The sequence below is a fragment of the Callithrix jacchus genome, chromosome 20, assembly GCF_049354715.1.
Source record: "Callithrix jacchus isolate 240 chromosome 20, calJac240_pri, whole genome shotgun sequence".
NCBI lineage: Eukaryota > Metazoa > Chordata > Mammalia > Primates > Cebidae > Callithrix > Callithrix jacchus.
Genome location: NC_133521.1, coordinates 41645840 through 41668501, shown reverse-complemented (window position 1 = coordinate 41668501; position 22662 = coordinate 41645840). Strand labels below are relative to the sequence as shown.

Below are 22662 nucleotides of genomic sequence, written 5' to 3'. Positions count from 1 at the left end.
CCCGGGTCCTGCAAGGCTCTTCGCTTCTGCTCCGGGGGCTGTGCTTGGGATTTCATGTAGATTCCAGCCTCTGGAAGCACCCAGTGGTACATCTGCACCCTCCTTTGCTACCTGGCTTGAATCCAGGGCAGAGTCAGGGTGCAGGGTGAGTTAGAGAGGCACCATGGCTGGTCAGATACCAAACAATGTGTTCTATCATCACAGCAGCAGGTCGCTGTTGGAGGCTTCTTTGTTAGGCACTGTGTTAGGTCCATTTACATGTTTGCCTTTCCCCCATACCTGGATGTCTCCATCCTGCAGATGAGGAGGCAGGCCAGGAGGACAGCGCTATGATATAACCCAGGCCCCTGGCTCCCAGGCGCTGTGCTACCCACTTGTGTTGCATACCATGCTCTTGAGATGAGAGAATTTGGATCTTTATTTGACAAGTTATCCCTGTGGACCAGACACGACTGAGGAGCCTCTGTACTTTGCCACTGAGCTGCTGAGTCTGACCCACTGAAAAAGACAATGTGTGCGTGACTGATACACCCTTTCTCTGACGGCCCTGGGGAGCCTGAGGGTCTCTGTGACTCCCTCCCATTCCACAGATGTGGAAACTGAGGCTGAGGCAGGTAAAGAGATGCTGTATTAGTTTTCTCGGGTCATTGTAACAAATTACCACAAACTGGGGCATGGGAGTGGGGAGGCTTAAAGCAACAGGAGTGAATTTTCTCCCAGCTCTGGAGCCAGGAGTGTGATGTGAGGGTGTGGGCAGGGCTGGACTGTCTGAAGGATCCTCAGCTTCTGGTGGCCGCAGGTGCTCCTCAGCCTGTGGCTACACCACTCCAGCCTCTGATTCTCTATCTCGTCTTCTCCCTGTGTCTCTGCATCTCAAATATCCCTCTGCTTTTATTTATTTTATTTTTTGAGAGATGGTCTTTCTCTGTGGCTCAGGTTGGAGTAATGTGGTATAATCAAATCATGGCTTACTACAACCTCCACCTGCTGAGCTCAAGAGATCCTTGTGCCTCAGCCTCCCGAGTGGCTGGGACCACAGACACCTACCACCACACCTGGCTGCCTTCTTTTATAAGGATACCTACCATCGGATTGAGTGCCTTCCCTAAATCTAGACTGCCTCTTCTCTCAAGATCTTTCACTTAATGACATCTGTAAGACTCAGCTTCCAGACGAGCTCACAAACACAGGTTCTGGGTGGACATGAATTGTGGGGGCCAGCCTTCACCATCAGAGATTATTCTTTTTTTTTTTGAGACGGAGTTTCGCTCTTGTTACCCAGGCTGGAGTGCAATGGCATGATCTCGGCTCACCGCAACCTCCACCCCTGGGTTCAGGCAATTCTCCTGCCTCAGCCTCCCGAGTAATCCTGGCACGCGCCACTGTACCCAGCTAATTTTTTGTAATTTTTAGTAGAGAGGGGGTTTCACCATGTTGACCAGGATGGTCTCGATCTGTTGACCTCGTGATCCACCCGCCTCAGCCTCCCAAAGTGCTGGGATCACAGGCGTGAGCCACCGCGCCCGGCCCCATCAGAGATTATTATCTGAAATGACAGCAACTGTGAATGTGGAGCCCAGCTCTAGGTCTCTCCCCTGTATCCCTCATCTCATCTCTTCCCTGTATCCCTCATCTCTTCCCTGTATCCCTCATCTCTTCCCTGTATCCCTCATCTCTTCCCTGTATCCCTCATCCCTCTAGCCCCATGGAGCCCAAGCTTGGTTTTTCCAAAGGAGCAGGCCTGGCTCAGTTTCTTCTGGATCAAGAGCAGTTTTTGTTTTGCTTTGTTTTTTGTTTTTGTTTTTGAGATGGAGTCTTGCTCTGTTGCCCAGGCTGGAGTGCAGTGGCGCAATCTCAGCTCACTGCAACCTCCGCCTCCCAGGTTCAAGCAGTTCTCCCCTCGAGTAGCTGGGATTACAGTGGGATTGCAGGCACCCACAACCACACCCAGCTAATTTTTGCATTTTTAGTAGAGACGGGGTTTCACTACGTTGGCCAGGTTGGTATGGAACTCCTGACGTCAGGCGATCCACCTACCTTGGCCTCCCAAAGTGCTGGGATTACAGGTGTGAGCCACCACGCCCGGCTGCAGATTGAGAGCAGTCTTTCTGGATGTTTCTAAAGCTGCCTGGGGTTTTGAACTAGACTCCTGATGTCTGGCAACCCTCTAAGCTGCCCGTTCCTGGGGCGCCCTTCGGAGTCTTCATGCTTTTGTTTTGTCCCTTGATCCCCGCTCACCACAGTTCTTACTGATGAGCTCTCAAGATACTTTCATTGCTAAACCTGCATTAGGCCCTTCTAATATATCAGTGCCTCCCCAGGAGTGCCACAGCCCACGGGCACATTGGCCTCAGAGTCCCCCCGAAGATGAATGGATGTTTGCGGCATTTAACCGCTGTGCTGAGATACTGCCTGGTTAGAAATGTTCCTTCCGTGACAACCCCTCCTTCTGGCCTTTGTTAATGGGGCCAGAAATATCTCTAGCGGCCCTGCCATTTTGTGGGAATCTTGTTAACGCTCTGACCTCGTCATCTGCCCTGTCTCTGGTTACATTATGAAGCTCGCAAATGTGGCCTTGGTGGCTGCCAGTCCCAGCCACCTCTGCCTCCTGCGTCCTCCTCCCCTACCCCTCTAAGATGGTGTGTGATTTACAGCTTGCGTCTTCTCCTTCACTTTCATGGGGTTTCATCAGAGGCTGAGGGAGGATGGGGAACTTTCAAAGCAGTGTGGTCTCCCCTCTCTCCTTGTCTTTTCCTTTCCTCCTCCTAATTTTTTTTTAATTTGAGATGGAGTCTTGCTCAGTCATCCAAGCTGTAGTGCAGTGGCGCCATCTCGGCTCACTACACTCTCCACCTCCCAAGTTCAAGCATCTCTCCTGCCTCAGCCTCCTGAGTAGCTGGGATTATAGGTGTGTGCTACCATGCCCAGCTAATTGGTGTGTGTGTACGTGTGTTTAGTAGAGATGGGGTTTCACCATGTTGCCCAGGCTGCTTTTGAACTCCTGATCTCAGGTGAATTTACCCGCCTCAGCCTCCCAAAGTGCTGGGGCTGTAGGCGTGAGCCACCGAGCCCAGCCCTCATGTCTTTTTCTTTGATAAAATACTGGGGAGAAATGAGGTTGTGAAGTAACAGGTGGGGTTGGAGGGCTTTTAAAAATTGATTGGGGGCCGGGTGCGGTGGCTCAAGCCTGTAATCCCAGCACTTTGGGAGGCCGAGGCGGGCAGATCATGAGGCCAAGAGATTGAGACCACCCTGGTCAACATGGTGAAACCCCGTCTCTACTAAAAATACAAAAAATTAGCTGGGCATGGTGGCGCGTGCCTGTAATCCCAGCTACTCAGGAGGCTGAGGCAGGAAAATGGCCTCAACCCAGGAGGCGGAGGTTGTGGTGAGCCAAGATCGTGCCATTGCACTCCAGCCTGGGTTAACAAGAGCAAAACTCCGTCTCAAAAAAAAAATTGATTGGGGTGAGGAACGGTGGCTCACGCTTGTAATCCCAGCACTTTGGGAAGCTGAGGTGAGCAGATCACTTGAGGTCAGGAGTTCGAGACCAGCCTAGCAAACATGGTGAAACCTTGTCTCTACTAAAAATTGGCTCAGCATTGTGGTGTGCACCTGTAGTCCCAGTTACTCAGGAGGCTGAGGTGGGAGAATTGCTTGAACCTGGGAGGCTGAGGTTGTAGTGAGCTGAGATCCCACCACTGCACTCTAGCATGGGGGACAAAGCCAGACTCCACCTCAAAAAAAAAAAAAAAAAAAAAAATTGCCTGGGTACTTTGCCTCCCACTGCCTTAGAAGCCCATCCCTACATGTAACTAGGAATATTCTGAATTTTTTTTCCAAATTGATGACCCTATTGGACTTTACATAGTAAATTCTCTCTGTGTGTGTGGCTTATTTGTGCAAAAATCCTGACACAGGTTTACTGACTTGGCAGGTGCTGCCTGGAGGTCTGGGGAGTGGTCTCTGTGCTGGTCGGCACCTTCATCTTCGGACAGAGCACAGTGGCAGCGGTCTGGGAGATGATTTGATGGGTATTCAGCCCAGGCCGGGAAGGGGCTGACCCCATCCATGTGGCTGTGTGTGCAGTCAGGAGACCAATGTGATTTCTTTTCAACATAAAGATGCTGGAGGGACTGATGCCTTCTGCCTCCTTGGGCTGCTCATTGGGCTGTGCTGGTTCGAAGGGTTTCTTGTACCAAGGTGAGGAAAGTTCTTATTGCCACTGTGATAAATGACCACAGCCACATATTGGTGGCTTAAAACGACAGACACTTATTGCATCACAGTTCTGGGGGCCAGAAGTCTGAAATCATGTGTCCTTAGGGCCATGCTCCCCTCTGTGGGCTCTAGGGGAGGCTCCCTCCTGTCCTTCGCACATTCCAGGGGTGGCTGGCACTCCTTGGCTTGTGGCTGCATCTCTCTAGTATCTGCTCTTGTCTTCATATGACCGTCCCCTCTGTGTTCTCATCCCTCTCTAACGAAGATCCCCATCATTAAGGGAGCTCCTCCCACCCCGTTATTTAGTATGATTTCATCTGAACTTGATTGCATGTCATATTAACTAATTAGTATCCAGAAAGATGCAATTTCCAAATAAGGTTATGTTCATAGGTTGCAAGGGTTCAACTTCAACTGATGTTTCTAGGAGACAAAATTCAACCCATAAAAGGGAGCTAGGGGCTTAGACCCAGATACCTATGCTTTGTAGTGTCAGGACCAAGGGTGTCAAGACGAGGCTACTGCACAGGGGCAGGAGCCCAGAAGGGAATGGGAGGAGGCATGGCTGGCAGTGGTGATGGACTCAGTGGTCCTTTGGCCCAGGACACAGCAAATGCCCAAATCCTGCCCTTGACTGTGAGAGGCCCAGGGAGATGCATGCCTGGAACAGCCCACACTGCCATGCACTTGGCCCATGCCCACAGAGGGTGGATGAGCCCAAGGAAACTGCACTTTCCCTCCCACCAGCTGGACATGAAGGGCATGGAAGCCCAGTGGACTGTTTGCTGGGCAGTTCTCCCCAGTGGCCACCCCAATTCTAGGATGAGTCACACTGGTAGCAGAGAGCGAGCGAAGACAAAAGGTCTACTGCAGGGCCTGGGTAAAGAGGAGGAGGCCGGGCGTGGTGCCTCATACCTGTAATCCCAGCACTTTGGGAGGCTGAGGTGGGCAGATCACTTGAGGTCAGGAGTTTGAGACCAGCCTGGCCAACATGGTGAAACCCTGTCTCTACTAAAAATACAAAAATTGGCCAGGCGCGGTGGCTCACACCTGTAATCCCAGCACTTTGGAAGGCCAAGAGATCGAGACCATCCTGATCAACATAGTGAAACCCCGTCTCTACTACAAATACAAAAATTAGCTGGGCGTGGTGGCACATGCCTGTAATCCCAGCTACTCAGGAAGCTGAGGCAGGAGAATCGCTTGAACCCAGGAGGCTGAGGTTGCAGTGAGCCAAGATCGTGCCATTGCACTCCAGCCTGGGTGACAGCAAAACTCCATCTCAAAACAAAAACAAAAAAACCCACAAAAATTAGCCTGGCATGTTGGTAGATACCTGTGAGCTCAGCTACGAGGGAGGCTGAGGCAGGACAATTGCTTGAACCCAAGAGGTGGAGGTTGCAATGAGCTGAGATTGTGCTACTGCACTCCAGCCTGGTGACAGAGCGAGACTCTGTCTCAACAGCGGAGAGGAGGGCAGGGTGCAGAGAGGCAGACAGGGACCCAGCTGCTTCCTTGCGTCCTCCCTGGCATTGACCCTGCACAGGCCCTGGGAAGATCCCGTCGTTGGTTGATTCAGTTCAGGCCATGCTCCTCTGCTTTGGGACGTCCTCCTAGAAGCCAGCAGTGCCAGAGCCAGGGGAGGGTGGGACTGACATTTGAGGATACCTCCGTCAGGGTAGGCAGTAGGCCAGGCCCTTCCTGCTGTCACATGGTGTCACGTAGGTGACCGTGCAAGGCTGGCGGTGACAGGTCCATGTTTTCTTCAGCTTGTCCACATGTATGAATTTTCAAAAATTGAGATAGAAGTTGTATACCATAAACTCAGGCTTTTTTTTTTTTTTTTTTGAGAAGGAGTTTTGCTCCTGTTGCCCAAGCTGCAGTGCAATGGTGCGATCTCAGCTCACCACAACCTCCGCCTCCTGGGTTCAAGTGATTCTCCTGCCTCAGCCTCCTGAGTAGCTGGGATTACAGGCATGCACCACCATGCCCGGCTAATTACATATTTTTAGTAGAGACGGAGTTTCTCCATGTTGGTCCGGCTGGTCTCGAACTCCTGACCTCAGGTGATCCGCCCACCTCGGCCTCCCAATGTGCTGGAATCACAGGCGTGAACCACTGCGCCTGGCCAAAAAATTCACTTCTGTTAAGTATAAAATACAGTGGTTTTTAATATACTCAGAGCTGTGCAGCTGCCCCACAAATTCCAGTCTGTTTTGTCACCCTCCAGAAGACACTGAGTGCCCGTTAGCAGTCACTCCCCATTTCTCCCTCCCTGGGCCCCCAGCAGTTGTGCACCTGTGCTGTCTCTGGGTTTGCCTGTTAATGGGTGGCCCTCTGAACAGTCTCATGTGTCTGTGGTCCTTTGTGTCTGCCTCCTTTGACTTAGTGTAATGCTTACAGACGTGCCCATTTTACAGGTTAGGCAACTGAGGCTTGGAAAAATCGAGGCCACTTGTCCTGCAAGGTACAGAGATCAGATCAGAAGTGATTTGATGTTAAATTCCTTTTCTTCCCACTCTACACGCCATGGTGAGGAGGCGCCAGAGTTGGGGGGCAGATGGCAGGGGCAGGGTGTGGGAGTAGGTGCCTGGCCCTGGGGCTCCTGCAGCCTGGCTGCTGGGGGATGGTGAAGTGAGGCTGCGGGTGTAGACTCTAACCCTGTGGGGGTGTTGGGAGGGTACCCAGGACCCTCCTTCCATCTCTGACCAAGCCCAGCATGACCTGCCACACGCTGTGTTCCAAGGCCACAGCATCTTCCCAGGCAAGGGCCTTGGGAATTGTGACACGTGCAGGCAGATCGAACTATTTATTTTTATTTCTTGGTAGAGTCTCGGAGTCTCACTCTGTTGACCAGGTTGGAGTGTAGTAGCACGATCTTGGCTCACGGCAACCTTACTGTCCAGGTTCAAGCGATTCTTCTGCCTCAGCTTGGGATTACAGGCATCCGCCATGCCCGGCTAATTTTTGTATGTTTAGTAGAGACGGGGTTTCACCATGTTAGCGAGGCTGGTCTCAGACTCCAGACCTGAGGTGATCCATTTGCCTCGAACTTTCAAAGTGCTGGGATTACAGGTGTGAGCCACCATGCCAGGCCTGGTTTTTTTTTTTTGTTTTTTTTTTTTTTTGAGAGAGGTATCACTGTGTCACTCAGGCTCAGTGCAGTGGCACTATCACTGCTCACTGCAGCCTCCAACTCCTGGGCTCAAGCAGTCCTTCCACTTTAGTCTCCCAAGTAGCTAGGACCACAGGTGTGCACCACCATGCCCGGCTAATTTTTGTAATTCGTTGTAGAGTCAGGGTCTTACGTTTGCCTAGGCTGGTCATGGACTCCCAGCCTCAAGCGATCCTACCGCATGGCCCTCCCAGAGTGTTGTAATTACAGGCATGAGCCACTGCACTGAGCCTAGATTGCTGTAATGGAGAATTTATCACCCTGGAGTGAGAGGTGAGGCTGAAGAGTCATTCGTTTATTACTTATACCTGTCTGCTTTCTGAAAGGCTCTGTGGCCCTGGGCCAGGAAGGCTGGGGCTGTGCTAGGACCATTCATGGAGAGTGCTGGAATGTGACCGTGCAGCAGGGTGAGTCATGCCCTCAGAAGGCTGTGTGTGAAGCAGCTTTGGAGTTGGACTGTTGGATTTGAACACTGGCTCTGCCATTTGCTATCTCAAAGCTTTGGGCAGTGTGTGAACCTTTTTGCAGAATCGGTTGCCCTACCAGCAAAAGAGCAGGCTTACTCTGTACGAAGCAGGTCTCGTGTGAGGGATGAAGGCGATCACGTATCTGGAGTAGGTGATGGGATACCTCACGCACGGTGGAGACCCAAGCAACAGTACCTTTATTCCTGGAAGACCCAGGTTGTGATTGCCGAGGGGTACCCAAGTTTCCTGGGAGCCAAGGGGAAAAGGGAAGTATGAGGAGGTGAGGACTTGTCCCAAAGCAGGAAAGCAGCTCAGGAGGCAAGTGGACTGGCACTAAATGCTAAGAGGTGATGGCGGTGCTCTTTAAGGGGTGACTGAGTATCTCAAAGGCTTCCATCTCCATTCTGTGACAGGTAGATGTGATCGTCACATGACACTCTGCAAATTATCATAATGCAAGGCAATTAACCCAGCCTCACGCAGTCACAGTGGCAGAAGCTGGGATGTCAGGTTCTACCCAGATGTCCTCAGGGGCCAGGTGGCAGTGCGTAGGGCTTCCAGCACACGGGCTCTGGGTCTGGCAGATGACTTGACTCTGCCTGCCACTTACCGGCTGTGTATCCTCGGCAAAGCCTGTTTGCGCTCTGAGCAGACCTTGTTTTCCGGGGAGGTCCCTGCCTGTGCTCTGCTCAGCTTCTGCACCCTTCCTCTGGATGAACTCCAGCCTTCCAGTTCACACCTTTATGTCGGTGTCTAAAATGAAGCTGTGGACAGCCCCTCCCTCGCAGAATGGCTGTCAGTCTGAGCTGAGGTCTTTGCAAAGCCCACGACACAGAACGTGTCCTGTGGCAGCTCCTGGCCCAGGGTGACAGCTGTACTGTGTGTCAGGGGAGAGTCAGAAGCAACAGCCCCGGCACTCTAGCCTGGGTGACAGAGCGACAGTCCCAAAAGAAAAAACCACCAAAAAATGTAGCGCAGATGCCTTGTGCTTCTGCTCTGAGTGGTGGGCTGTAGGGAGACCCCTTTCCCTTGGTGCGGGGGCCCAGCCCAGGGAACTGCTGGCCCCAAGCGCCTCAGGAGGTGCCGCCTACACGCAGATGCCTCCCAGGGACAGTGGCAGCTTTGAACTGGGCCCAGTGAGTATGCAGCTCTACCACCTAAATGCAGGTGGTGAACTGGTTTGAGAGTGATTAGAGATTCTTAAGGTGTCGGATTAAACCATCTTAAGGTGTAGGATTCAGTGGCCTTTAGACCATTCACAATGCTGTGTCTCTGTCACTTCCATCTAATTCTAGAACATTCCATCCTGAGGAGAGCCCCTACCTGTGAGCCATGCCTTACCGTTTCCCTCTCCCCGATCCCACAGAGGCAGCCACCCTGTGCTTTCTGTCTGCATGGACTTGCATATTCTGGACGCTTCATGTAAGTGGACTATGACACACTGTCCTGCCTGCCTTCACTCAGCATGGTGTTAGTCACTGAGGCTGCTGTCTGGAGAGAGGGCATTTGCTGATGTATCATCGACAGCTGAGTATTTAGCTCATTTCCACTTTTTGGCTGTTATGAATAGTGCTGTTAGGAGTTCATGGGCTGAGTGGTTTTGATGCCTTTTCCCATTCTTTTGGGTAGAGTATATCCCTAGAAGTGGAATTGATGGGATATGGTAATTCCAGCACTAGCGATTGGAGAGACCGATGGTGATCTTACCGGGTTAATCCGAAGCCGTTCTTCCTTGTGGGTTGATGCTATGTGGTAGGCGCGGTTGGGCACAGGACTCTGGGTTTGGATCTGACTTGAGCCGCTTACTTGCTGTGTGACCTCTGGTGAGTTACTTGCCCTCTCTGTCTCCACACCTGCCCAGAGCATGGAGCGAGATAGTGCCTGCCAAGTGCTTGACTGTGCCAGGCTCTAAAGTGTGAATTAAGTGGGAGCTCTTAGAGCTTGTAGGGTTGAAACGTGTTTTTGTCGGAGCCCACTGCTGCCCACTAAGCTTCTGAGGGGGCCCTGAAGGTGTTCAGTACACACTTGGTGTAATCAGCAGAGATGCCCATCCCACAGAGGGTGGGCAGGCATGACTTGTGGGAGTGGGGCATGCCCAGCCAAAGGGTGTTCCCCAGCTGTACCCCAGAAAGCCTTAGGCCTTGAGAATGTTACTCTTCAAATAGTCGAGCTGGCTGGGAATGTACCAGCCTTGCAGTGGGCAGGGCAGCAGAGTCCGGGTCTGTGCTGCTCTCATGTGCCAGGCAGTGAAGCTCTTGATCCTTGGTTGTGGGGGAGGGGAGGGGGGGCTTCTCTGCCTGTTACAGATGAGGAAACAGGGGCCCTGAGAGGCTGCTACAGAACGTTCAGCTTGGAGATGTGTAGAAGGTTGCTGAAATCTTTTTCGCTTCCTACAAGCCTGCATTGTGTTTTGCTGGTATGCAGTGTCCAGCTGCAAGGAGATGGTAGAACCCAAGAGGGAGGGACCCACCATGGGTGCAGGGATTTCAGGGCTCCAGGCAACCTCAGGTGGCCCAGTGTGTCGGGGACTTCAATGGGCAGTTGACAGTGTTAATAATCACCGTGTCACTGGCCAGCCCTCTGTGCTCCCCCAGGCTTGGGGCAGGAGGTAGAAAGGTACCCCTTCTGGGTCCTGCACCCTGCAGCTCCCACCTGTGTCCCGGGCCTGCAATGCTTGGCTCTGCCTGGTCTTAGGAGGAGACCCACCACTCTCTACTTGCCCTTTGAACTTTTGTGTGTCTTTTTTTCTGAGACAGTCTTGCTCTGTTGCCTAGGGTTAAGTGGCGTGATCTTGGGTCATTGCAGCCTCCGCCTCGCAGGTTCAAGCAATTTTTCTGCCTCAGCTTCCTGCATGGCTGGGACTACAAGCACCTGCCACCATACCTGGCTAATTTTTATGTTTAGTAGAAACGAGGTTTCTCTGTTTTGGTCAGGCTGGTCTCAAACTCCTGACGTCAAGTGGTCTACCCACCTCGGTCTCCCAAAGTGCTGGGATTACAGGCATGAGCCACTGTACCTGGCCGTGTCTAACTTTTCCTGCTAACCAGGCCTGAGAAATAGGAAGAAGTTACAAAGCTTCCAGAATAAGACTGAAGACATTATTTCCAGTTGACAGTCATGGGCTCCTGCTTTGTTGAATGGCTAATGCGTGCAGGGAAGGAGTCACAGGCTCTTAGAGTGTCACGCCATGTGATTTATGGGGGGGCCTTGAGCTAGGAGGTGTTAGCTCTGTGGGTGTCAGCCCTGTCTACGTCACCACAGCCCAGTAAGACGGGGGAACGCATCCCTGCTTGGTGAGCTTCTGTCCCTGTTGAAGCTGGGAGACTTCAGTGCAGCCCCTTCCTTTGCTGGTTTGTGGCTGTCATTCACCCTGTGACAGCTGTGCCCAGTGCTTTGGGTCCTGAGGGTGGTTGTGGTGCCCTGGGAGCTACAGAATAGGAATTAGCCCATTGGTTAAAGTGTCCCTGAGGCTGTGGGTACTTGAAGGTTTCACACGGCCCTACCCCCCACCACTGTCAACCAGGAAACAGACATAGCACACCGCCCTTCCCAACCAGGGTTTATTTGGTGCCTGGGCCCCGTGGTGGCTGCCTGGCTAGGTTGGGTACTACAGGGTCGTGGCTCCTACCAGGTAGAAGAATGGCACTGAAGAGGGCAGCACTGAGTCCTGACCATGAGGACATGAGGAAGGCCGAAGGCAGGGCATGGTGAGCATGGGTCATGCGTGGCTCTTTGAGGGGCGGGGGGAGATCAGGAGGTGGGATGCTGGCTCCAGGAAGCCGCCCCTGTCACTGACCACCTTTTGCTGCAGCAGGACCCTGGCAACATAGGTGCTGCTCTGCCAGCTCAGCTGGGGGGCGGGGGAGGCCTTCCCTTCCCAGCAGGGAAACACCTTTTTGTGGAGGATACATTGGAAAGACAACTTCTGCACCAAAGTTTCTAGTAAACAGGGGATGACCTTTACAAGAAGAAGGGGCCTCTGGGAGGCGGTCAGTCCCGTCCCACTGTACACCAGGCAGCTAGAAGGAGAGAGAGACGGTAGAGCACTGAGCAGCCTCCTAGCTGGTGGTGCTCATCTGGAAGGGCAGGTGCTGGTATGTCTCCCTCCCCAGCTCCCTGGGGAAACATCTGCTTCCCTGGTAGCTGCAAGGCAGAAAAGCCCTTCCTGCGTCTGGCAACTCAGAGCTCTGCTAGGGCTGGCCATGGTGCACGGGTGCTCACTGGTCACCCGGGTGTGAACTACAGTCCCGGGAAGGCACATTCAGTCTGGCTGGACGTGCTCCAGGGGAAGCTCTGGCATCCACAGCTGCTGCAGGTGGGGCCCCTCAGAGCTGTCTGTGACCTGGACGCTGTCCTCCCTCAGGGCTCTCTGCACACCTAGCAGTGACCCACAGGTCCTCCCAGCAGCAAGCAGGGAAGGCTGCAGTCGGCAGGGGCAGCCTCTGGTGCTGTTTCCCGTTCTCTCTACGCAGGTGGCCACAGTGGTTCTAGGCCTTCGTCTCCTACCTGGCACTGAGATCCTGGAGAGGGCCTCGGGCTGGCTTAGCGTGTCCACCTTGACATGCCGGAACGCCTTGCACACGGGGCTCTGCAGGTGCCTGCCACCCAGGGACGCAAGTTAGTCAAGGGGGTCCGGGAGTGGAGCCCGTTGATGCTTGCTGTGCCCAGGAGCAGGACCTTATCCATCATCGTGGGGGGAATCTTTAGACTCAGAGCATTTGTAAGAAGGGAGGCTGAATGTGGGTATCTCTGGGGTAGGTAGGGAGATTTTCTTGCCCCTGTGAGCCTTGCAGGTGCTGCAGGTACCCCGCTCATGAGTGCACAGCGCCCCTCACTCTGACTTTACCCTAGGAGGAGTGGGGCCACCTCTACCCAGGACAGATGACAACATGAAAGCTGGGAAGGGTTTCAGGCCCTCATTTTATGAGTCCCTGAAGTACAGACAGGGAGGAGATGCCCCTGCTCCCACCGGGGTCCTCAATTTGTCAGCAAACCCTGAGTGTTTACCGGGGAAGCAGGTAGCAGGGGCATGAGCTTCTCCCTGATCCCTCTTCCTGCCTGTGAGGTCCAGCATGTGAGAAACAAGTCTATCCAGGGAGGGAACAAGCGGCCCTAGCTGTGTTCTCTGAGCAGCACATAGGACCCCAAAACCCATCAGAGCTGATGACTTCCTCTACCATCCCCCACCCACTGAGCTGGAGGGGAGGTTCATCGCTGGCACTGCAGATCACCTGGGGCCTGGATTACCTTCTGTGTCGAGCCCTCCCTCCACATGGTATTAAATAAGGCAGCCCCAGGGATGGGCAGGGAGGAAATGGGGAGAATCGGGAGGGCGCCTGACCTGGATGGGGCCGGGAATGGGATTTCAACCCTTAGCCCAGCAGTTTTCTCAACACCCCAAGGCAGCAGCTGTGGGGGGGTAGATCCTCAGCTGGGCTCCCTGGGCACCTGCATTTAAAGAGCCCAACTGGGTGCACTGGGGGGTTTTACTATCCCCCCGAGGACTCCTACGTGCAGAGGAGTGAATAGACATGCGTTTGCGTTGGGAGATGCCTTGTGACTCTGCGTGCTGGACTGGGCTGCTTGGCTCCAGGAGAGGGGCCCGGGCAGCCGGCCATCCCCCACCCGGGCTTCCCCATCGCCTGCCACACTCACCTCTTCCACTCTTCCTCCGTCTCCCAGAACTCGTAGACAACAAAGGTAAAGCCGTCTGAGAGCCTCACGGCAGCGATGCTGCAATATGAGACGGGAAAGCCTGTACTTAAGCGTGCCCTCCCCCCCACTGCTCCCTTCCAGGACCCTGAGGACCCCAGACCCAATGGCTGCCTTCAACCTTTCTTCCTCCTCATCGTGACCCTAGAGCCCAGCTCTGAGATGCCCTAAGACTCAGGGGGTTGGGGTCACCAACAAGAGCTTCCAGGATCAGAAGAAAGGGACTTTGCTTTCTTTTCAGCCTGTTGCCCAAGCTGGAGAGCAGGGGCAGGATCCCACTTCAGCCTCAGAGGTAGCTGGGACTCTAGGCCTGGCAAATTCAAAAACTGTCTTCATAAAGATGGAGTCTGTTCCCCAGGCTGATCTTGAACTCTTAGACTCAAACAATCCACACACCGTGACTTCCCCAAGTGCTAGGATTGCAAATTAAGCCATTGTGCCAGCTGAAATATTTATTTAAACAAAACCAGTTAGCCCCATGTGATGATGGCTCTCATCAGTAATCCCAGCACTTTGGGGGTCAAGGCAGGTGGATCACTTGAGGCCAGAAGTTCAAGACCAGCCTTACCAACGTGGTACAACCAGTCTCTAAAAAAAAATTGGTGGTACATGCCTGTAATCCCAGCTCCACCAGAGGCTGAGGCAGGAGAATTGCTTGTACTCAGGAGACAGATTCCATCATAGCCCTCCAGGCTGGGTGCCAGAGCAAGACTATCACTAAATAAATAAAGCCCTAGCTTTAAAAATCAAAACATCTTCCTCCTGATCCTCCTCTCTCTAAATCCTGGAAACAACTCCACGCTGCTGCAGCAGCCCCGTCCTTAGTCCCACCTGTGGAACCCCGGGTACAGCACGCCCCTCATTGTAAACCCTCAGATCCTGCCTGCCACTCCCGGCTCCTCTGTGCAAGGCCCAAGTGACTATAAAGGGGGAGGATGCCAGGCTGGAATCCCTCCTGCGGCCAGCACACGCCTGGCTTTAGGTGCCCCGTGCCTGCCTCTGCCACTCCAGACTTGCCAACTCAACAAACGGCACTGTCCCCTACGGAGGCTCTGAAGCCGAGTCTCTCTGGCCACCCTACCTCCCCTCCACCGTCCATCTGGGTGGCCCTGCCTTGCCCTGGCCCCACACTTCTTCACATAAAGGAGGAAAGACCATGTCCTGCCCGCTAGCCTGGGCTACTTACTCAAGCACAGCCCCTGGTGGCCACCCCGTGTCTCTGCAACAGCCGCACTCCGGCTGCTGCCACGTAGGCAGGCCTCAGTGCACCTGCGGCCCAGGAAGACCCCTGTGCAAGACCTGGCCTGCCTGGTTCACAGCCATGCCCCCAAAAGGGTGAATGAACGAGGCTTGCAGGGGAGCAAGGCAGAGCCTTGCCGTAGAGATGGGGAGGAGCACCTGGGCCTCATGTTCTTTGGAAACCCCTACTGACCAGAACGAAGGGCTGTTGCCTGCTGTAGAGGCCTCCGCTCTGGCCATGTCACATGGTTTAGCTTTACCAAGGAGCTACATCAGCCCGGGGGATGAACGGGAAGTTGAGGGACAGCCTCTTCCCCGACCCTGGATTTCTCAGCCCTGACCAGTGGGGAGGAGGGAGAAAATGGTGGCTACGTTTCTTGGGCATTCCCCTCACCTACTCTCCTTCCTTGGTTGTTAGCTGAGCACATACTACATTTTGCACCTTGTGAAAAGTGTGCAGCGATGCTTGAGAGACACCGAGCGCACACGGCACACCAGACACGGCTGGAGCCTTTCACACTTGATATCTGTCTCCACCCGTGATAACCCAGCAAGGAGTCTGGGGGTGGCACCCTTTACAGATGTGTAGGCTGAGGCTGGAGAGATGAAGGCACCTGCCACCTTTGCGTGGCTGGGAGGAACCTGAGTAAAGACCTGAACCCAGCTCTTATGCACCCAGCTATGCGTGTTCCTGGGGTGCGACTCGTATCTAGGGGTAAGGCTCGTCCCACCCCGTCCCTCCACTGCCAGGCAGAGCTCCCTGCCACCATCCCACCACACCTCGTGGCTTACTTACTGGAAGCAGCTCTGCTCTCCCGCAGTGCCCCGCAGATACTGTCGCAGGGAATCCAGGAACTCACTCAGCTGCTCGGGGCACACAGCCATCTCCTGCCGGACCAGCTGCAGGTACCACCAGCCACAACAGGAGTCAGTGTGGGGCTCCCTGGCAGGCCTCCTCCCTGAAGACCCATCCAGCCCCCATGACCTCCCTCCCTCGGTGAAAAAAATAACCCTCCCACAATTTTCATTCTTAGCATATGAATGGACTAAAAATAGGGTACAAAAGGACTAGAAGCCAGGAGGCCGGCAGCAGAAGTAGCCCCCACAAATGGGGAAAACAGACGAGGGTGATTGCAGGGGCCCCAGCCATGGCCACAGCTGCTGCAAGGCCTCCGGGGCCCTGAGACACAACACATCCACGGACCAGAAGAATTTGGAACTGACGGACTCAGCATTTTGACATCACTGTCCTGCTGGCCACTTTGCTCTAGACCAAACTTTTTTTGATCAAAGACCAGGGACCTTAAGGAACGCCCCTGGAGTCGGGGGTGGCTTCGGGCCAGGGCAGGGTCTGGGGGACAAGTGCTGGGGCTACATTTCCCCTGATGGTGGTCCCAGGCAGGGCCGGGGGCTGGGGCATCGAGCCCCATGGATCCAGGCAATCCTGACTTGCACAGGGATGCAATCCCAGGAGAGGCAGGGGAAGGGGCCTCACCATGTTGGTGCCATCTTCGTCCGAGAGGCGCTGCTGCAGGTCAAACCACAGTGCCTGAAACAGGGTGGCTCACAGTCAGGCCGCAGCCAGGGACACCCTCTACCCCAGCTGCCAGGAACTCTAGGATTACTGGGGCTGCAGGGAGCTGCTGGGGGCCTGGCCCTGCTATGCAGGGCTGGGAGACCAACTCTAGGCAGGGGCAGACTCCCTCTGGCCCTGGCATCTGGGGACATTGGTAGGCACAGGTGACCCCCTGCAGAGGGCACAATGGGGGTTCTGAACACATCGCTGGGGCGAGGATGGCTTGGAGGAGGAAGCAACGGGGACCGCAGAGGCCCAAGTCCGAGATGCTCGGGTTTGCTACAATCAGGAGCAGCAGCTCTTAGACTCCCTGTAACTTACAACTCACCCCAAATCCTAACCCCCAGCACCTCAGGGATCTAATGGGATGACCTGTTCTCTCTGGCCTTCTCTGGCATCTGAGCTAGATGCTTTACAAATACATGTTCAATCTTCCAGACTCCCTGGGGCAGGTGCTGCCCCACTGTAAGCTCCAGTCTTCAGGAACCACATCCGCTCTGCTCACCAGCGCCTGGTATCTACACAGGGCTGAGCCCTCCCAGATGATCAGCAGTCACTATGTCACAGCAGAGAACCCTAGCTCTGAAGGCAAGAGAGCCGTGTCCATGTCCGGGCGTGGGTCTGAATGCAGTGTCTCTGCCTGACACACAGGATCATGCTGTTTCCTTTAACCTGGGTATCCCATTGGCCAGGCGTGGGGGCTCACACCTGTGATTCCAGCACTTTGGGAGGCCGAGGCAGATGGATCACCTGAGGTTAGGAGTTCGAGACCAGCCTAGCCAACATGGTGAAACCTGTCTCTACTAAAAATACAAAAATTAGCCAGGCGTGGTGGCACATACCTGTCATCTCAGCTACTCTGGGGGCTGAGGCAGGACAATCTCTTGAACCTGGAAGGTAGAGGTTGCAGTGAGCCGAGACTGCACCACTGCACTCCAGCCTGGGCAACAAAAGCAAGACTCTCCCTCCAAAAATAAAAGAAACCTGGGTACCCCACTACCCACCACCACCAATCCCATCTCCGTCCATCCTCCAGGAGGACAGGCTCTCTAGGAGTCACACAGGGCACAGGAGAGGCACACTGGCTAGTAAGGAACACAGCAGCATGTGGGTGAGTCTGTGCAGTCACCGCCATGACGTTTTAAAGGTCTGAGCGAGGGGCCTTGTGTGCTCAGTTTCCCCTGGGCCCTGTAGTAGCTGATCCTGGAAAGGGTATTGCCTTCTCGGGAGTACACGGCATAAACACACTTTTGTAAGTGAAGGTGTGCGCATGGCAGGAACAAGGCTGTTTCCATGGTTTTAGCATACATGTGGGCTCCTACAGCTGAGGCTGGAAGAGCCACAGGAGAATGAGGAGAGGCAATATGGCCCACGTATCTGCCCTGTTCTGCTCCCAGCCAGCTGCCCCTAGGATCTCCATCCTTTTAGCTGAGAGGAGTCTCAGGTTAGCAGGTGAAGGGCGGGGCCTGAAACCAGGCACAGATTGGCTCCTGCTCACGGCCCGGGCCAATTAGAGGCTGGGGAGGAGGGCCAGGTCCCACCCTGTCTCCAGGACACCCAGGTACTCCGTGGTTACCAGCCAGCCTGGTTGTTAGGGCGACCAGGGCACTAAAAATAAGCTTCAAAGAGTCTCCCTGCCGAGGCGCCTGCAGAGTTGTTATGACAACCGGGCCACGGGGTCCCCTCCTAGCCGTTCCACAGTCGGCTCAGAGAAAGGGGTAACCCCACCTTGGCCTCATCCCTGCAGGGGGGAAGTTCCAGCTTCCTCCCTCGGACTTCGCTGCACGTCAGCCTCTGCCTCCGCCAGTGTGCAGAGCCCCTTGTTCCTGCCCCCATGAATTCCTCAGAACAAACCCCCAACTAAAAGCAGCAATACCCTTTGCAAAGGGTGTTAAAAAACACGGAAAAGTAGGAGAAACATAAAGCACCTCAATCCCAGGCTTCTGAGAGCTCGGCGACCTTGGCTCCTGCGGGTGTGCGGGCGCGGTGTGTGCACGCAGATAGGTTTTGGTAACGAAATGCCTCTGAATCATTGCTACCGTTGCTACTATTAAATGCAAACTATGGCACTGGGCTCTGTGCTAAACCACCGAGATACCATTTCAGTTCATCCCGAGACACCCCTGTGAGGGAGGGGTCCCGTGTTCCAGGTTATTTTCTTCATTATCAGACGAAGAATCTGAGCCTCAAAGAAGACAAGTCCCTGGCCCAAGGCCACACAGCTATGAAGTGGCACAACCAGAATTCTGACCGATACTGAGCCCATCTGTCTGCAGGCCCTAAGACAAACTTTTCTTTCCACCCAGTGAGCACTCTGCCCCGAATGAAACACTCTCTGAAAACGCCCTCTGTAAGGTCTGTTATTTTCTAACACCCGTGGATGTCCCATTTCACACTTCATACATTGCTTCTGCCGGGTGCGGTGGCTCAGGCCTGTAATCCCAGCGCTTTGGGAGGCCGAGGTAAGGGGATCACAAGGTCAGGAGATGGAGACCATCCTGGATAACACGGCGAAACCCCATCTCTACTAGAAATACAAAAAATTAGCCGGGCATGGTGGCATGCACCTGTAGTCCCAGGTACTCAGGAGGCTGAGGCAGGAGAATCGCTTGAACCCGGGAGGCGGGGTTTGCAGCGAGCCCAAATCACAGCCACTGCACTCCAGCCTGGGTGACAGAGTGAGACTCCACCTCAAAAAAAAAAAAAAGAAAAGAAAAGAAAAAAAAGAAAAAACTTTGCTCCGGCTGGTCACTTCCTTCCTTGGTTCAAATCTCTCCCGAATCACCACGTCTCCCTTTGGTCCCAGGGCTGCCTCTTGGCCAACACCTGCTCCAGCCACCTTAGAGCCAAGTCCCCTTTGAAGCTAGGGCCTTGCAGCCGAGACTCGACCCTGCTGACCCTGCTCTGCCCCTGGAGCTGCTCCTGCTGCCTGCCAGCCTGCCCAGCCCCCCAACACCCCCTCTCCCCAGGTGCCCGCCCTCCTTCAGCCTGAACAGCTGCTGCATTCCCTGGGGTTTAATCCTTAGTAGCTTCGTCCTCCGCATCTCCATGCCCCACCCATGGGATGTCTTTTCCACGGCTCCCTGGCCCCTCTGCGGCACAGACTTTTGCCCAGGCCTAACTCTGCACCCCCTTGGGGGCTGTGAGGAACAGAGGCTGGGGTCTGCCCAGGGCTTACCTTGCTCTCCAGCCTTCCAATCAGCTCTGCCAGGCGGCTGATCTGAGCTTCCAGGCCCTCTTCCTTTGCATCCTCAGCGGCTGAGGAAGAGAAAGAGACACTCAGACTGCGGTGGTGGACAGGATGAGGGCTTCGGGGGGAAGCCGGAAGCACCCAGCCCCTCCAGGGGCCTCAAAGTTGCCCCTCATCTCCCCAGTCCCCGTCAAAGGACTCTCAGAGCCCCCGGCCAGTATCCCCACCAGGGCCCCCGCTTTCTCTCACCAGATGGAAGACTCCTGCCTTGTTCTGTGGCCATCAGCTTGTGGTTGGGGGCAGAGCGGGGAGTGGGGCTTCCACACCAGGTCTGTGCCACACCGTGGCTGGGTTTGCTGTGGGTCTGTCTGCAGTTTGAATGGGAGAACACACAGACCCTGACCACTTCTAGCAGCTTCAACAAGCATTTATTAAGCACCAACAGTGAGCTGACCCGTGCATGGGGCTTGCCCCATGGCCTTTGTTTTGGCAGAGGAGAAAATGAGGTTCCTCTAGCAGGCAACTCAGCCAGGGCCACGCAGCTAGCTGGGGCAGAGCTGCGATTTGAATTCAGCTCCATTCAGGGACCCACGGCCCAGGCCTTTTCCCCAGGAGATTCAGTTCCAGGGAGAGGCTGAGCCAGGCACCCACCCCAACCCTAATAACTCAGCTTCCAGGCACCTGTAGACCCCAGGCTGTGGAGGAACCAACTCCCCCTCCTCCCTCATGAGAAGCCCAGTTTGGTGTTTGGTGCCCTTTAGGGTGGGGGACCTGCTTTCAAGACTCTCATCCAACACACACACATAAAAGCCAGAACTAAAGAGACACTGAGTGGGGGATGTAACCAGATAGCAACTGTTATCCTGACCTGAGCCTGGCCCCATCTCCTAGCCCTGGTCACCCCTACTCCTGAGCATGCTGATCTGCACACACCCCTGCATGCCCTGACAGGCACAGCTAGCCAGAGGCAGACACACAGACACACACACTGCTCACCTTGCACTGTGCCCAGCACACAGGAGGGACTGTGACTGGCACATCATAGAGACTCAAACAATGCTCAGTGAATGACCACATCCTCCTGTGCACAAGGATGCTGGAAAGCTCCCTGCAGACATACAGAAACACAGACACCCCCCACCCACCACACACACACACACACACGACACACACAGAGCCCTGTGCACAGCCCCCACACCCCCCTGGTCTCTGGACACCATGGTCTTGGTGCATTGTGGAATTTGTCTCTTGTGAACCTTGAACACTTAGCCCGGCTCTCCCCCATGCCGAGGGAGCAAACTAGACTCCTGCCTTGGGAGGTGGGAGACCGGCAGAGGCTTTGTGGTGTCAATCATGGCTTTTCTATAAACCAGCAGGAAATTAAATGTGTCCCTCAGACCATGACGGGTTCCTCAGGGCTCCTGGGCAGTGGGGTCTGAGCCAGTAGCCTGTGCTGGAGGTGACATCCTGGGAGACTGTCCCAGGGCTGAGAGAGGATACTCCTCAGGGACCCACAGCCTAGAATCAAACTGGCTGAGATTTAGGGAGGTTTGAGGGAGGAGCATGTGTGGAGCAGAGGTATCCCCGATAATGACATGCCACCCCTTCCAACAACATCCCCAAGTAAGGTCCCACTGGAGGGGCAGTGGGTGGAAGTGCTAACACGTGATGGACCTGGCCCGGTGTGGGAAGTCAGCTCTGAACACCGGGCAGCAATTCTATCTGATCCGCGGCAGGATAAAAACAGCAAGTTTTTCATCAAGACAGTAACAGAAAACCAAGAAAATCTAAGTCTCAGCTTTCAGAGTGATGGCTGCTAATTCTAGGGAACCAAGAAGCACAAGACTGATGACAGATGCAGAGCTCTGCGCTGCAGCCCCAGGGATTCTAACCAGTGGGTACGGCCAGGAGTCTGGGAATCTGTACTTTTCTCAGGTGATTCAACAGCAAGAGCTCAGAGCCAGCTCATTCTGGAAACGGTGTCTCAGAGTGCCCTTCACAATCTGATTGGGACCAGCTCTTCGCCCACAAAGAAATACACAATCAAACCCGTGCCCATCCCCCCAACAAACCAACATCCTGGTCCTCATGTGCCTCTCTGCCTGGAATATTCAAGGCTCAATCGAGCTTGGGTGCCGACACCTGGCCGTGCCCACATCTGTTTGCATTTTCTCTTTTTCTTCTTTGTGCCAAGCACATCAGCTGTTCTGGGAAGAACTGGGCAAAGAGGGGTTTATCTCAACTCGGGGTAGCAAATGGGAGTGGGGATGCTCATGGTCCGCAGGGGGCTGGGACTGCTAAGCCAGAACACCGCTCCTCTCTAAATACCAGGTCCCAGCCCTAACACAGCATCCACCACCTAAGAGGAGACCCCAGATGCGTTCCCATGGTTCCAAGCACACAAACACAAGACCACATACTGAGAGAAAACCACTGCACTTTCACGTCTCTTTCAGTCCTCCCAACGAAGTCCTAACTTGCTACTACTGTCTTCAACACCTCTCTCCCATTTCTTGGTCTCCCATTTTAGCAGAGGAGCAGCAAGCCTCAGGATTCAAGCTGGAGCGCAGGAAACGACAGGTGCTTATTTTTACAGTGACTTCACTTACGGCATGTGATACTGAGTGTGCAGTTATTATAACCATGTGCCATTTCCCACAGTGATTTCTAATTTTCAGCAGTGCAGTGGCTCATGCCTGTAATCCTAGCCCTTTGGGAGGCTGAGGCAGCAGGATTGCTATGGCCAGGAGAACGGCCTGGCCAACATAGCGAAACCCCATCTCTACAAAAACTTTTAAAACAATAGCTGGGTCTGGTGGGACTGTGTGCCTGTAGTCCCAGCTCCTTGGGAGGCTGAGGTGGGAGAACCGCTTGAGCCCGAGTTGGAGGTCGCAGTGAGCCACAATGGTGCCACTGCACTCCAGCCTGGGTGACACAGTGAAATCCTGTGTCGAAAAATAAAATAGGCCAGGCGCAGTGGGTCACGCCTGTAATCCCAGCATTTTGGGAGGCTGAGGCAGGGGGATCACGTAAGACCAGGAGTTCGAGACCAGCCTGGCCAACAGGGCAAAACCCTGTCTCT

At 54.4% G+C, this 22662-nt stretch overlaps 2 protein-coding genes across 14 annotated transcripts in view; one reads left to right on the top strand and one right to left on the bottom strand.

Annotated features, from left to right (window-relative positions):
• The window catches only part of SLC38A8 (solute carrier family 38 member 8), a 37900-nt gene extending 26016 nt beyond the window's left edge, over nt 1-11884 (top strand). For 2 of the 5 annotated variants that reach the window (XM_002761222.6, XM_035282736.3), the window contains exon 11: nt 3938-4140. In XM_002761222.6, the coding sequence (XP_002761268.1) occupies nt 3938-4031 (94 nt within the window). In that variant the 3' untranslated portion in view covers nt 4032-4140. Of the gene's footprint in view, nt 1-300; nt 615-3937 lie in introns of all 5 variants that reach the window. The other 3 variants (XR_008478114.2, XR_013530234.1, XM_078357863.1) reach the window with 3 other exon arrangements.
• The window catches only part of NECAB2 (N-terminal EF-hand calcium binding protein 2), a 46892-nt gene that overhangs the window by 1395 nt on the left and 22835 nt on the right, over nt 1-22662 (bottom strand). For 3 of the 9 annotated variants that reach the window (XM_078357861.1, XM_078357860.1, XM_035282734.3), the window contains 6 exons: nt 19830-19948; nt 19569-19648; nt 16310-16363; nt 15611-15714; nt 13519-13596; nt 12370-12461 (listed from right to left, as the gene is read on the bottom strand). In XM_078357861.1, the coding sequence (XP_078213987.1) occupies nt 12370-12461; nt 13519-13596; nt 15611-15714; nt 16310-16363; nt 19569-19648; nt 19830-19948 (527 nt within the window). Of the gene's footprint in view, nt 1-8010; nt 8302-9501; nt 9717-11398; nt 11883-12369; nt 12462-13518; nt 13597-15610; nt 15715-16309; nt 16364-19568; nt 19649-19829; nt 19949-22662 lie in introns of those variants that run through there. The other 6 variants (XM_078357862.1, XM_008986288.5, XM_078357858.1 and 3 more) reach the window with 5 other exon arrangements.